Source organism: Marmota flaviventris, chromosome 3 (genome assembly GCF_047511675.1).
Source record: "Marmota flaviventris isolate mMarFla1 chromosome 3, mMarFla1.hap1, whole genome shotgun sequence".
NCBI classification, from domain to species: domain Eukaryota; kingdom Metazoa; phylum Chordata; class Mammalia; order Rodentia; family Sciuridae; genus Marmota; species Marmota flaviventris.
This window is the reverse complement of record NC_092500.1, coordinates 73,717,299-73,730,807: the sequence shown is the minus strand read 5'-3', so window position 1 is coordinate 73,730,807 and position 13,509 is coordinate 73,717,299. Positions and strand designations below refer to the sequence as shown.

Genomic DNA, 13,509 nt, shown 5'->3' with positions numbered 1-13,509 from the left:
TGATTATTTAGCAACTTTATCTGTCAAGTCTATAGGACAAGAAACTTAGCAAATAGTACCTGAAAATTGTGGCCTTCAATGCTGTTGGCACCTTGTCCACCACCAGGTTTGATTTCCAGCAGAAAGCTCTATTCCATTCCCCATCGTGGTGGACTACCATGCCAACATGGCACAGCACTCCTCGTCCATTTGCTGCCTATCCACTGACTACCTTCACTACCAGGCAAACTGCACAGCTCCATCCTGTCCTCCCCAGGACCCTTCCACAGCCTCTGAAGCTTGTTCTCAGTGCAGACTGGCCCACTCACCTGGCAAACTCATACTCATTCCTCAGGACCCAATTCAAATAACTCCTCTTCAATGAGGCCTCCCCAGGCCCTTCAGGACAAAACTGCTAAGCTTTCTTTTTCTAGTACAGTCTCTGTTACAATGGATCATAGTTAGTGTTTTTATTCTTATTGCTACCTGTGAGGCTATATGAGACAAGAGGTTTTCAGTCACAAGCAAATGAGAGCCTTGTAAATAGGGGTCATAATCTCTTCTAACGCTGACACTTAAACAAAACCAGCACTCTTATTATTTATTAATGTTTTGTCTTCACACCTAAGACTAAGTACAGTCTGGCAGAGCAGGCAGTACATCTGCATGAGAGCTCAGTGGTCACACATACTCCCTATCTAATAGTGAATGAGCTGACGTGGAGAGCTCCTTGTTGCAGCATAAATCCAAAGCTGTCTCAATCTGCCCAAGCCTTGTCTTTAGCATATTCACAGAGACCTGGTTCATTTTCATTCATTTTAAGTATTTTCTATTTTCCCCTGTGATTTCTTCTTTGATCCATTTGTATTTAAGAATGTGTTGTCTGGATCTGGGGATGTAGTGCCGCAGTCTGGCTGGGCACAAATCACGAGCCACTGAAGCAGGAACAAACTTTATTTTTAAAACGCAGAAAAACACTTCACACAGCTCCCGGGGAAATCCTCCCGAACACGCCAGGAGGCTTGTCCAGGAACCCCCAGCCGGAACTATATCTCCCGGAAATCCCTCCTCCTGCACTTCCCCAACCAATGGGAACTCTCGGGGAATCCCCGGAAATCCCCACGAGAACTCCAAAATAGTGCGAGAACTCAAAAGTTGCGGCAGAGGCGGACAGGCAGAGGCGCCTGTCAATCAATACTCAGCCGTGGCTCTCAGCAATGTAGCTCAGTGGTAAAGCACTTGCCTAGCACATACAAGGGACTCAATCCCTGGCACTACCAAATTAAAAAAAAAAAATTAATTTCACCTAGATATTTGTATTCATCTAAAAGTACACGTAGTATAATATTCTTCTCAATCCACTTTAATTACCCAAAAGGAGACCATAAAAACAAGAAAAACACACAGAAGAACAGATATCTGGGATAAGGGAAGAAGAAGGCATTATAGTTTTTTTTTCCCCAAGTCATTATAAAGCACGTGCTTAAAATAAACTTTATTACAAAAGCAACAAAAAAGATAAAGTAAACAAATAAACAAAGTATGAACATACTTCAGAATAAACAAAATATGTTAAAAATGTATAATATGAAAATTACAAAACATTCCTAAAAGATCAATGGAAAGACAGCCTGCTGTTCTTGGTTAAGATGTCTCAACAACACCGTCTCAGTCTGTTTTCTGTTCCTATAATAAAATATTTGAGATTGGGTTAATTTATAAAGAAAAGAGGTTTATTCCTCTCACTATTCTGGAAATCCAAGAAAATAGTGCAAACATCTGCTACACTTCTATTGAGGGTCTCAGGGAGGAAAGTGGAAGAGTAAACAGGCACATGCAGAAAGTCAGGGGAGCCAGGCTTGCTTTCTAACAACCAGCCCTCTCAAAAAATAACCTCATCTCAGCCAGGTGAGAACTGTAATTCCAGAGACACAGGAGTCTGAGACAGGAGCATTGCAAGTGTGATGCCAGCCTTGGCAATTTAGTAAGATGTCTCAATAATAATAACAATAATAGTGGCTGGGGATATAGCCCGTGATAGAGCACATCTGTGTTCAATGCCCAGTACGTCAAAAGAAAACTATCTCACACACAAGGGCACTGTTAATCCCTCACGAGAGTGAAGCACTTATGACTTCATTACTTTCAAAGGCCCTACTTCCTCTCAATACCATTACACTGAAAATTACATTTCAATAAGAGTTTTGACAGGGATGAACCACATCCAACACACAGCAACCAACAAATTCAATGTTCCCCGAGTAAATGTATAAAGCTAATATATTCCCAATAAAATTATCCTCAAGCTTTCTTATCAAGTGAAACAAGTTGATACTTGTGGGAAAATAAATATATAGTGGCTAGGAAAACACTGAAAAGGACAGGCTATGAAGAAAGGATAGCCCTACCAGATTTTAAAACATAATAATAACTAAAACAGTATGACACACAAATGGATAGACCAAAGCAACAAAACAGAAAATACAGAAACCACAAAGAGAATTGCAGTATATGATAAAGTCAGTATCTCAACTCTTTGCTTTGATAATAAATAAACTTTTTAAATAAATGGTATTGAGACAACAAGGAAGCCATTTGGAAAAGGATCAAATGGTATCCATTCCTCATCCAAAACAAAAGAGTAAAGGTAATAAATGAAATAGTGCATGGGAAATTCTCCTATAACTGGTTCTATCTCCCAAGTGTAGGTAGGAAAAGACTGATAAACTTGATTACATAAAAATTTTTAAACAAACTCTGAAGGGCATGAAATGTCATCAGCAAAGTCAAATTGGGAGAAAATATTCACAGTAATATATCACAGATAAAGGCTAACACCCACAATATACAAAGAACTTTTAACAATTAAAGGGAGGATCAAAACTCCCTTATGAAAATAGCTGTATAATTCTGTACATATGCTAAAAATCACTGAATTATACACTTGAAATAAGCGAACTCCATACTTTAATAAAATTATTTTTCAAAAACCTATAGAAGAATAGGTGAAAGACAAGAAAATTCATTCCCAAAAATATTAAAGTGGTTCTTAAATATATAAAAAGATATTCAACTTCACTTGTAATAAGACCAGTGCAAATTAAAACTCCACCAAGATTCAGTTTCTGAACTGACACATTTTTTAAATCTTGATAATACATTCTATTAATAAGGATGTGGGCATGAACTGTTGGCAGGAATGCCAACAATCCTTACAGAGGGGAAACAGGCAGTATCTTCACTATAATAATCTCACTCCAGGAATTTACCTTGAAGATTCACCTCCCAAATACACATACACACACAGCAAGGCCACTGCACACTGCTACATTATTTATAATCCAAAACACTAGCATCTACCAAATGTCCTAACAAAGAGATTGGTACAGATATTTCCAAAATATTTTAAGTAAGGGGAAAAATAAAACCCAAAGAACAAATGAATACATATACTACCCTTTATGTAAGAAAAGAAAAATTATGAAATTATAAAACAAAATTATAAAATTATAAAACAAGCATTCACACATCTTCCCTTCTTACAAATAGAAACCTAGGCACACAAGCCAGAAAACGACACAGGAAACTGTGGGGGAAGAGGGTTGGTGGGTAAGGGACAAGGAAAGAAGTGTTACATCTGAGTAAACCCTTACGTGGCTTTCACTTTTTGAAGTGTATTAATATTCCATATATCAAAAATATTGTATCAATAAGAGTAGAAAATAAAAGCTAAAACTAAAAACTTTCTGAAAAGAAAAAATGGACCCAAATTTCCTTCAAATAAATAAAATAATTACATTGAAAGGGAAGGACAAAGAACTACTTCAGGTAACTTCTGAACACAGTATTGAGTGTTTACCCTTGTTCAGGGGCAGGGGAGGAGGAAAAAGGGCTGGAAACAAATCCAGAACACTTCAGTAGTTTGGTTTTGCGGGGTGGGGAAGTGAAGGTAATGGCAGAATGAAACATTTCTGAAATCACTTTAAATATATTATGGGGTTAAGCAAATAAGGAAGTGTATTAATGTTAGAAGTAAGGATTCTAGGGGCTGGGTTTGTGGCTCAGCGGTACAGCGCTTACAAAGCATGTGTGAGGCCCTGGGTTCGATCCTCAGCACCACATAAAAATAAATTAATTAACTAAATAAAGATATTGTGACCATCTACAACTAAAAAAAAAGGAAGCCAGGATTCTAATGGTAGAGTTAAAAGGGTATAAAATATAGGGTAGAAGAAGGCAAGAAAGAGCTTGAAGGAACGGGCTAGAAGTGGAGAATCAATGAGAACACCTGACTACATGTCTGAGCTCACATCTCCTACTGTCACTGAAAGGGCTTCAAAGCAAAGACACTCTTGTAGCAATAAATAAGCCTAATATCCAGAGCCACAAAAGGGCACAAGAGCACCTTTGTTGGATGACTAATTTCAGAGATAGGGCAAGGAAAGTATTAGATAAACCTAGAGTATTTTGTTGAGACAGAAAATAAAAAGGTACTCAAAAAACTATTGGGACATGTCAAAATGGCACAATAAGTAGCCAAAAAATGCTCTCCAGGACAAAATCTGAAACAGCTTCAGCACCAACACAGAAGGGAAGAATATTATAAATCACTGGGGGAAGGGGAATAAGTACCAAAGATTCATACCAATTACATATAAATGAATAATAGGGCAAAAAGGGAGGGCTAGGCTCTTCCTTACAGAAGAAGGCTGAACCCAAATGATATGTGGAAGGAGTACTAGAACTGGACAATCATCAATATGCAATTGCCAGAGTAAAGACTGATCTCAGCAAGAACCAACAATGAATGCTAAATCTAGTAGGGAATCTAGGAGGGGGAAGTTGTGATAAGAAGCAGAACATCTGCATGATTTTTAAGACTGTCCCTACAAACTTCTTGCAAGAGGAAAAATTATTATATTGGAGAAATTAACAACATTTTGATAGAGTAATCAACATCAACAAGGGGCAGACAAAGGTGACTGCACCTGCAACACAATGTCACATGGTGCTTTGTTCAGGAGTGCACATCCTGAACCTAATCAGAGGGAGCGTCAGATAAGCAAAATAAAGAAAATTCTAATTTAAAAAAAGAGTGGTGGTAGTGGCAGTGAAAGGGCGCTATTCTCCAAAAAAGCCAATATCTTAAAGGACAGTGAGAAACTGTTCCTTGATCAACAGAGAGTACATATATAAAGACACATGAAATACCAGAATCAAATTTTCAGAGTTTAATATTGGTATTATGGTTAATAAAAGAACTTATTCTTAGTAAAACACACAGGTTTTTAGGGGTGAGAGGCTAACAGGCAAATGGTTCAGAAAAACACAATGTATAGGGGGAAAAAACAATGACAAAGCAAATAAGGCAAAAATGTTAATAAGTGATGAACCTAAATAAGGGATTTATGAAAATTCTTTGCATTTTTTTTTTGTCAACTCTCCATAGTAAGTTTGTATGTTTTTCCAAATGGGGAAGAAAAAAAACTTACATTTCTCAGTGCTTCATAAACAGCTCTAAATGCTGGCTGCTTATCATCATGGTAAACACCTCTGTTCCCGTGAAGAATAAAGATTCCTTCATCTTCTGCTTCTTGGCAATTGCTTCCATATATACAATGATCTGGTCGATAATTCCATTGACACGGAAAAACAAAAAGGCTTTCTAATATTTAAAACAAACAAACAAAAATGAAACAAATACTAATTCTACAGAATCAACATTTTGCAAAACATTTAGTTTAAAAATATAACCCTTACAAAATAAGACTTAAAATAGTATAAAATACAGTTGGCATTTAAATCTCTCCAACTAAATCATATTCAAGAAAAGTTTTACTCTGTCTCAAATATAAGTAACAACCAATAATAAGTCAATATCAATATTCTGTGATTTTTTTTTACAAATGCAAAGAACAAAAGAAATTTAAATGATTACCTGGATTATGAAAAAACATAATATTCAGTAGATCTTGATCACCCCACGTGATGTTTAATTTGTATTTTTTAAGCAATGGCATAAGTATATCTCCCCATTTTAGGTGTACAGTTGTCATATCATTCTGTTGATAAAACATTAAAGAGTCTCAGAATTCCAATTTTAAATGGCATCTTGATAGTTCCTGATTCTTCCTTTAGCAACCATTACATAGACACAAGGAGAAATGCAAACTCCTTCTGCTACAAAACCAAGTGATATTTATAACCCTAATTGTGAGAAGAGCTGTCCAGTAGGAGAGTGGAAGATAGCAAAAGATATCTGAAGTTACATGTAGGAGTAATAAGACTAATAAAATCCAGGAAAGAAAAAATAGTAATAGTTTAATTATAACTTAATCACTACTTTTTTTTTTTTCTTTTGTGATGCTGGTGATCAAACCCAGGACCTCATGCATGCTAGGCAAGTGTAATATCACTGAGCTACATCACCAGTCCTACATCTCAATTTTAAGAGGAGGACCATGAAAAGGTGAAAGTTTTCAACTTAATAAGAAAAAAATTTTAATGACTATAAATACTAATATACATGTACACTTGTTTCAAATACATTTTTTAAAAGGTCCACTGAATATACAACAAAGTTTATAGTGTCACTTCTCACAAAGGCATGAAACTTGAGAGAGAGAGCAGAGTAGGCACTTGTCCTTTGCATGCATTGAATTATTTGAATGTTTATAAGAATAATTTTGCTTTGTAAATTCTAAAACCAGAAAAATCTAGTTCTAATTTCAGCAAATCTATGACCAAAATGAATACTGCATTAAGACCAATGAGCTTCATTTTAAAATTGTGTATGCTTTTGGAAATAGATTCATTATCATTGTCGGCCTACCCATAAATATAAAATTTACAAGTGTCTATTCATATTATGCTCCAATAATGCTAGAAACTGGGAACTCATTAGTTTCCCAGGATTCATTAATCCACACCCTTTAGCAAGATGCTCATTGGTATTACTCTGCTCACATGGCTGTCTACATCAACACAAATACTCCATCACATACATCTTTCAAATACATAAAAATAGTTTGCCCTTTTCATACCAAATATTCTCTTTTCCAATAATTCATTTATGTTTTCATTTCTAAAACATTCATCTGACTGTTCTTTGCCAGTTACTAGCCACTGAGGTGCTATTCTATGCACTGTGCTAAATATTCTGAATACAAAGCTGTACAAGAGATGCACCTGCCCTCAGTAGGTAAAGAAGACAAAAACACTTTACAAAGTAATATGTAGCCAGACAGGAACAGGGTACAGTAAACGTACAAGGAATGTGTTCCTAAGGGCCTAGTTCACATTATTTGTTTTTTCTCTAATTTTTTTAAAAAATAATAATTCTAATTTTTTTAAAAAAGAGAGGAAAGAAATACTCCAGTAAGGATTCAAAACTACAAATATTATAACCCAAAATACAAAGTAATAGCTAATTAATGTGATATCATTATCTATCAAGTATTAAGAGATACAAAGAACAAAAAGAATTTTTACTATTTAAATTTTTGCAGGGGCAAGGGATACAGGGGATTGAACCCAGGAGCACTTTACCATTGAGCTATATCCTCTTAAAAAAAAATTTATTTTGAGATAGGGTCTCACTAAGTTGCTTAGTGCCTCGCTGAGTTGCTGAGTCTGGCCTTAAACTTATAATCCTCCTGCCTCAGCCTCCTGACTAAATTACACTTTTTAATATATGTAACTATCTGTGGGAGGTGAGAGAAATGTTGGTCAAAGGTGCAAACTTCCAGTTATAAGATAAGTAAATTCTGGAAATCTAAAGTACAGTATGGTGACTAGAGTTAATAATACTAACACAGATACCTGCAATTTAAGAAGAGAAAGTTTAAGTGTCCTTTCACTCCAGACACACAAATGGTAACTCTGAGTGGTAACAAATGCATTAATTTGACTGCGGTAGTCAGTACATTGTTTATACATATATTAAATCATCATGTTATACATCTTAAATATATAATATACAACTGGCTATTGAGTTATAAAACTAGTCATTGTTTCCTATTCTTATAGTTTATTACTGCTAATAACTTTTGTCAATTCAACATTTTTTAATAAAATGTTTTTGAAAAACCTTTAAAAAATAAAAATATGTTACAATATCAGGTTGGAACTAACCAGCCATGAAGAGTGAGAACTTGGTGATAACAAAGCAAATAAATACTCTAAAATAAAATCTTTATCCTAAAGGGGTAATCTTGTGCCTTTCCATGTGATAAGAATTATGGGATGACATCCACATATCTGTTTGTAACAATATGGGAAGTAATTGGAAATAATTCAGTTGTATGGCTAAAAATATAAAACTTTAGATGGGAAAATAAATTTAAAATCCATAAAATGTATGGAATCATCTCAGGAATCATAAATACAACAATATTTGAAAATGAAGCAAATCTGAACATGGTTTCACAGGCCAATAATAGGTCATCTGTAACATACAGCAGTAGGTCTGAAGTAAACTGGACCTACTGAACTAGTGTGCAATCAATTCTCTCACCTTTTTTTTTAAGTCATTAATGCACAGAAGAAAAGAAAGTTTGAAAGTTTAGAGATTATTTCAACTCCATTTCTACATTTCTAACTAGCTACAACATACCACAAACAAAAGGAAAAGTGAAATGGGAGAAACAATTGAGGTATTTAAGAACAGCATCTAATTAAGAAGCAAGAAAAAATAGTAATGGACTTAAAATTATATAGCTATATTTTAATTTTTTAAATCAAATAATATTATAATAAACTATCTCTAGTTCTTTGCAACACTAAATTTCTCAAAATTCTATAAATTTCAAATGCAGGTACTGAGCAGTACATTATTTCTTAGCAGATAATCTTACAGCACCATCTTCTGGTATAATATTACCAAGCATAGTCTAACAATCACAAAATCAAAATCATGTTATAATGCCAGTTTTACTTAGTAACACATCATGGACCATGAAATTTAAAAATTCAAAATACAGTAACAAACTGGATACCTAAAGATGTTTGTTCTGTGTTAAGAAAGAGCAGAAGTCACCTAGCACTAGTCTCGTTAATGCATTCAATTCTGGGAGAAAAAAACTGAGATGGAATCAAGATTTTCTAAAGGTTCAGAAACTGGAAGGCTAAGAGAATGAGGCTTACTAGAGTAATAGGATGTAAGGGCAATCGGTACTATCAAGACTTCCCAGACTGGCCGGGTACAGTGGCACAATCCCAGTGACTCAGAGAACTGAGACAGGAGGATCACACGTTTGAGGTCAGCCTGGGCAACTTAGAAAACCTCTGTCTCAAAATGAAAAATAAAAAGGACTGGGGATGTAGCTCAGTGGCAGAGTGCCCCTGGGTTCAATCCATAGTACTGGGTGAGGTGGAAAGAAGCTAGTTCTAAGACTGAAACGCTGACACGCGGTGGTGATTGCTACAAGCCATACAGCCGCCCATACCAAAGGAAAGAAGGAAAAACTCTAAATGAAGCAAAGATTTAAATCCAGCACGTACAAGGGATAAATAAATTCAACAATGTAAATTCTATCCACCAGAAATCAGAAAAATATGAGATAGGGCTGGGGTTATAGCTCAGTGGAAGAACACCTGCCTAGCATTCATGAGGCCCTGGGTTCAACAACGACAAATGAAAGAAGGAAAGGAGGGGTGGAAGGGAAGAAGGGAAGAGAGAAAACCATATAACAAATAAGCCCATATAGATAGCCATGTAAACATATACAGAGACTCACAAGACGTAATATCCCTTAATGTTTAATTTAGTCCTAATTAGTTAGAAAGGAATAAATGGTGGGTATTTGCTCAGAAGGTACTGTTTTTAGCTAACATTTAAAATCTGCTCCCTCAGACTGGGGAGGCAGCTCAATGGCAGGGCATCTGCAGAACATGGCCAGGCTCCCGATTCAACCCCAAGCACAGCAAAAAAGAAAACAAAGAAGAAAAGAAAACCTGCTTACTATGTGCCATGCTCTGTACTAAACATTTTTAATTAATTTCTTTTAAACTAACTCAGATAAGTCCATTTACTATCTCTGCTTTTCGCTGAGAGAACTGACGTTCAAAAGCTAACTAACTGGCCAGTGGTTAAGAAGTACCCTGGTGGCAAAGCTATACAGAAAGCCAATTTGACTTCAGAGTCCACAAACTACAATGACTTACAACTTACTGTACTCAAACTAACCTGCCTAAACTTTACTCAGAACATAGTGATGATTCAGAGTACATCATCAGTGAAATTAAATAATCTGACTCTTCTACTGATCCCACAATTTGATGAGAAACACACACGGATGTTTTTAACTTTCAATATAGCAGCATAATACAACATTTATATATGTCAGCCACCGTTTTCACTCATTTAATCCTCACAAAAAGCCCTAGGACACTGGTACTGTCATGCCACCATTCCACTTCACAGAGAGAAAACTTAAGCCTGGAGATATAATCAAAATGTAACCAAAATAACTGAATAACAAAAAAAGGTGCCAGGCCAACAGCTGTAGTCTACATCCTTAACCACGACCCTGTGTTGCCCTAAAAAACATCACACTTCAGGTTCCAGTGTCCTGCAGGGAGAGCCAGGGTGATGGCGCCCACTGTCTAGCACCCTGCCCCTGCTCTTCACCATCTAGTTCCACCCAGTCCATTAAAGAGCACACTGTGGCCACTTTTTTCTTCAATAATTCTATGTAAATAGAAAAATTCTGAATAGTCTGGATTTTAATAAAAGGAAACTAAACTATAAAGCAAATAATTTCAAAAGAAAACCAGAAAAATATCAGCCAAGCACCCGCCTCAGCGATTCACCTTGAAGTACTTCCTTCTCATCCGCGTCATGTTCATCAGCATTACTCCAGAGTTCACTCCGGTCTTCCCATAGTATGGATGCCTGGCAAAGCGATTGTACCATCCAATTCGAGGCTCCTCATGTTCTGGGGCCATTGCAGCAATTTGTGTGGAATTGAATTTCTTTAGTAAAGACCAAATATCATCAACTGGTCGTAAAAAAAGGATATCAGTGTCGACATACAGTAGCGAATCAACTTCTTTCAGGATTAACTGTAAGGAGAGATATTTGAAACATTAACTATGTATTGATTTAATTTAAAAACATAAGAGGATTTAATTATAGAAAATATACCAAAGAGATAAGCTAACTAACATTAATTTTTTAAGTAATTTTTCCTAAATCTGTCATTTTTGAAAACAACATAAAGAAGATACTATGCTAACTTTCATATCAACTTTCAAGAAGCTAAGCAAACAAACCAAAGCCAAAAATTCAAAATTAACAATTGGGAAGATAAAAGCATTATCCTCAAAAGATCAGAAAAGGCATGTTTTTCACAATGAAAAAAATAACATTAACATATGGTAGATTCTTATTTCAAATCTAAATTTCCAATCATGAAAAAGTAAACCAATACAAATTAAGATCTTCTGAATTTGTCCCCCTCAGCCTATGACATCAACCCCTACATCACTTGGTATCAACTAGTAAGAGTCATAAAACCAAACTGGAAGCCAGCCTTCCAGTTCCAGAGTCGATGGTCTTATTTCCATGCTTACTATCTCCTGATAAGTAAAAGAAAATGTGCACTTAGGAAGGGTGAAGAATTGTCTTAGAAGAAAAAAAAAATTGGCCATGCTGCACTTTTTGAGAGATACTGTGTCTCCTACATGTACCTTCCACAGAGATGTTCAAGGATAATTCCCCAAGCTGTATGTGCAGTCTGCAACCTAAAGTTAATACTGTCAATGTACATCACTGGCATCAGACCTGGCTCCATTAACATCTGACCTCTATTCCTTCTTAGAGAGAAAACCATTCAAAGCAACTGAATGAGTTACACTTATAAGAAACATTATTTTGACAAGAATTACTAAAAATTTATTTATTTTTGTGTGGAACGGGGATGGAATCTAGGACCTCACATATCCTAGGCACTCTACCACTAAGCTACATCCTAGACCCCAAAATTTTCATTTTTAACATCATTTTTATTATAGTTTTGACTTACTCTATATAAATTTTTTTCTAAATATCACATGCACATGTGTATTTGTTTAATTATATTTATATATTAACTCCTCATAAATAATCAGTGTAAAAGTAAGTTTTAAAACAACAACATTGTGGCAGAAAAAACTTACTGGCAAGAATAACCTCTGGGAAGCACATGGTTTAAAGAGTTTTTTCCACTCCGCTGCATTCTCACTTGGAAAGGTAATGGGGTATAAAGTGTAATTAAATGTTTGTAGAAATGACCAACTGTCAAGCTGAAAAATAAAAAATAATATTTTCTTTAAAAAGAAACCAGTTTAGATTTGTTTTACTTTCAATTTGCTCCATAATATCATAAACCAATAGTTTAAAACAAAAGAGCTAAAAATTAAGATCATGTACATCTTATGTTATACATTGAAAAGAAAGAACTCTTCCGTCATTGTCCTTGTTTTTATTCAAAGCCTAAAAGTCATAGTAATATGCCAGAAAGACTTCACCCTTCAGATCCAAGACACAATCAATTTATGAGGGTATGAACCAAAAATATTAGAAAGTTGAAAGAGCTTTGCAAGCTTTCATGTCCCTTAACTTTACATAAGTACATACTCTGAATCCCTAAACAAAATAAGGTCAGAAAAATTAGGTACTAATCTTATTAGCAAAATATGTATAATAAAAATGTTTACACTCAAAGTCAGACTAACATAAAACTAGTTTGTCCATTTATATATAGTTTCAATGTGCATGAGAATTCTTGACAAAAAAATATTCTGATAATTATACATCCAATGACAGTTCTTTAAAAATTATAAAAAGAAAAATATACCTAAAAATCTATAATGAACATACTCCTTGAACTGTTTCAAACTCAGGTAAGCACTTACTATTACTTTTGCTTTAACAGAATTGTTTTTGATTAGTTTTTTGGGTTTTATTTTGATTTGCTCTTGCCCAGGCTGGCCTCAAACTCCTAAGCTCAAAGGATCTTTCTGCCTCTGCCCCCTGAGTAGCTGGGACCACAGGCACATCCACCAGTCTATCAGGCCTGGCTTTCAAATTGTTGATTCAAAGTACCCAAAGAGCAGCCAGAGACAATGAGGAGGAGGGGATGGCACGGCAGGAGACTAACTAGTTTCTATAGCAGGTTGTTTTAGAAAACAATCCATATAAAGATGATCTTTCTGAGTTATAATTGTGTTTAAGGAATTTTAAAAATTAATATATTCCAACATAGTTTATGTTAATACCTGCATCAATACTCTGCTTTGGTGTCTCTGTTGATTATTTTAAAAGACCAACCTTTTTATTTTGCCTCCCAACTTAGAGACCCTTTCAATACAAATTTCAAAATAAAATCTTTTGCATAAAAATGCAAAAAGAAAATGCAAAATGCAAAAAGAAAACTTCTAACATTACAATATTTAGTTATTTTTTGATACGAAAAGCATGTCCCATCAAATAGTTGATATTCTTTCATCAAAAGCAAAACCAAACATTTTTAGGATTGCTTATTATAA

General features: G+C 35.1%; 1 protein-coding gene across 4 annotated transcripts in view; it reads right to left on the bottom strand.

Moving 5' to 3' along the window:
- Window positions 1-13,509, bottom strand: part of Gxylt1 (glucoside xylosyltransferase 1) — a 67,073-nt gene that overhangs the window by 32,661 nt on the left and 20,903 nt on the right. For 3 of the 4 annotated variants that reach the window (XM_071609965.1, XM_027934214.2, XM_071609966.1), the window contains 4 exons: window positions 12,139-12,264; window positions 10,792-11,043; window positions 5,918-6,041; window positions 5,472-5,644 (listed from right to left, as the gene is read on the bottom strand). In XM_071609965.1, coding sequence (XP_071466066.1) covers window positions 5,472-5,644; window positions 5,918-6,041; window positions 10,792-11,043; window positions 12,139-12,264 — 675 coding nt within the window. Of the gene's footprint in view, window positions 1-1,588; window positions 1,666-5,471; window positions 5,645-5,917; window positions 6,042-10,791; window positions 11,044-12,138; window positions 12,265-13,509 lie in introns of those variants that run through there. The other variant, XM_071609967.1, reaches the window with a different exon arrangement.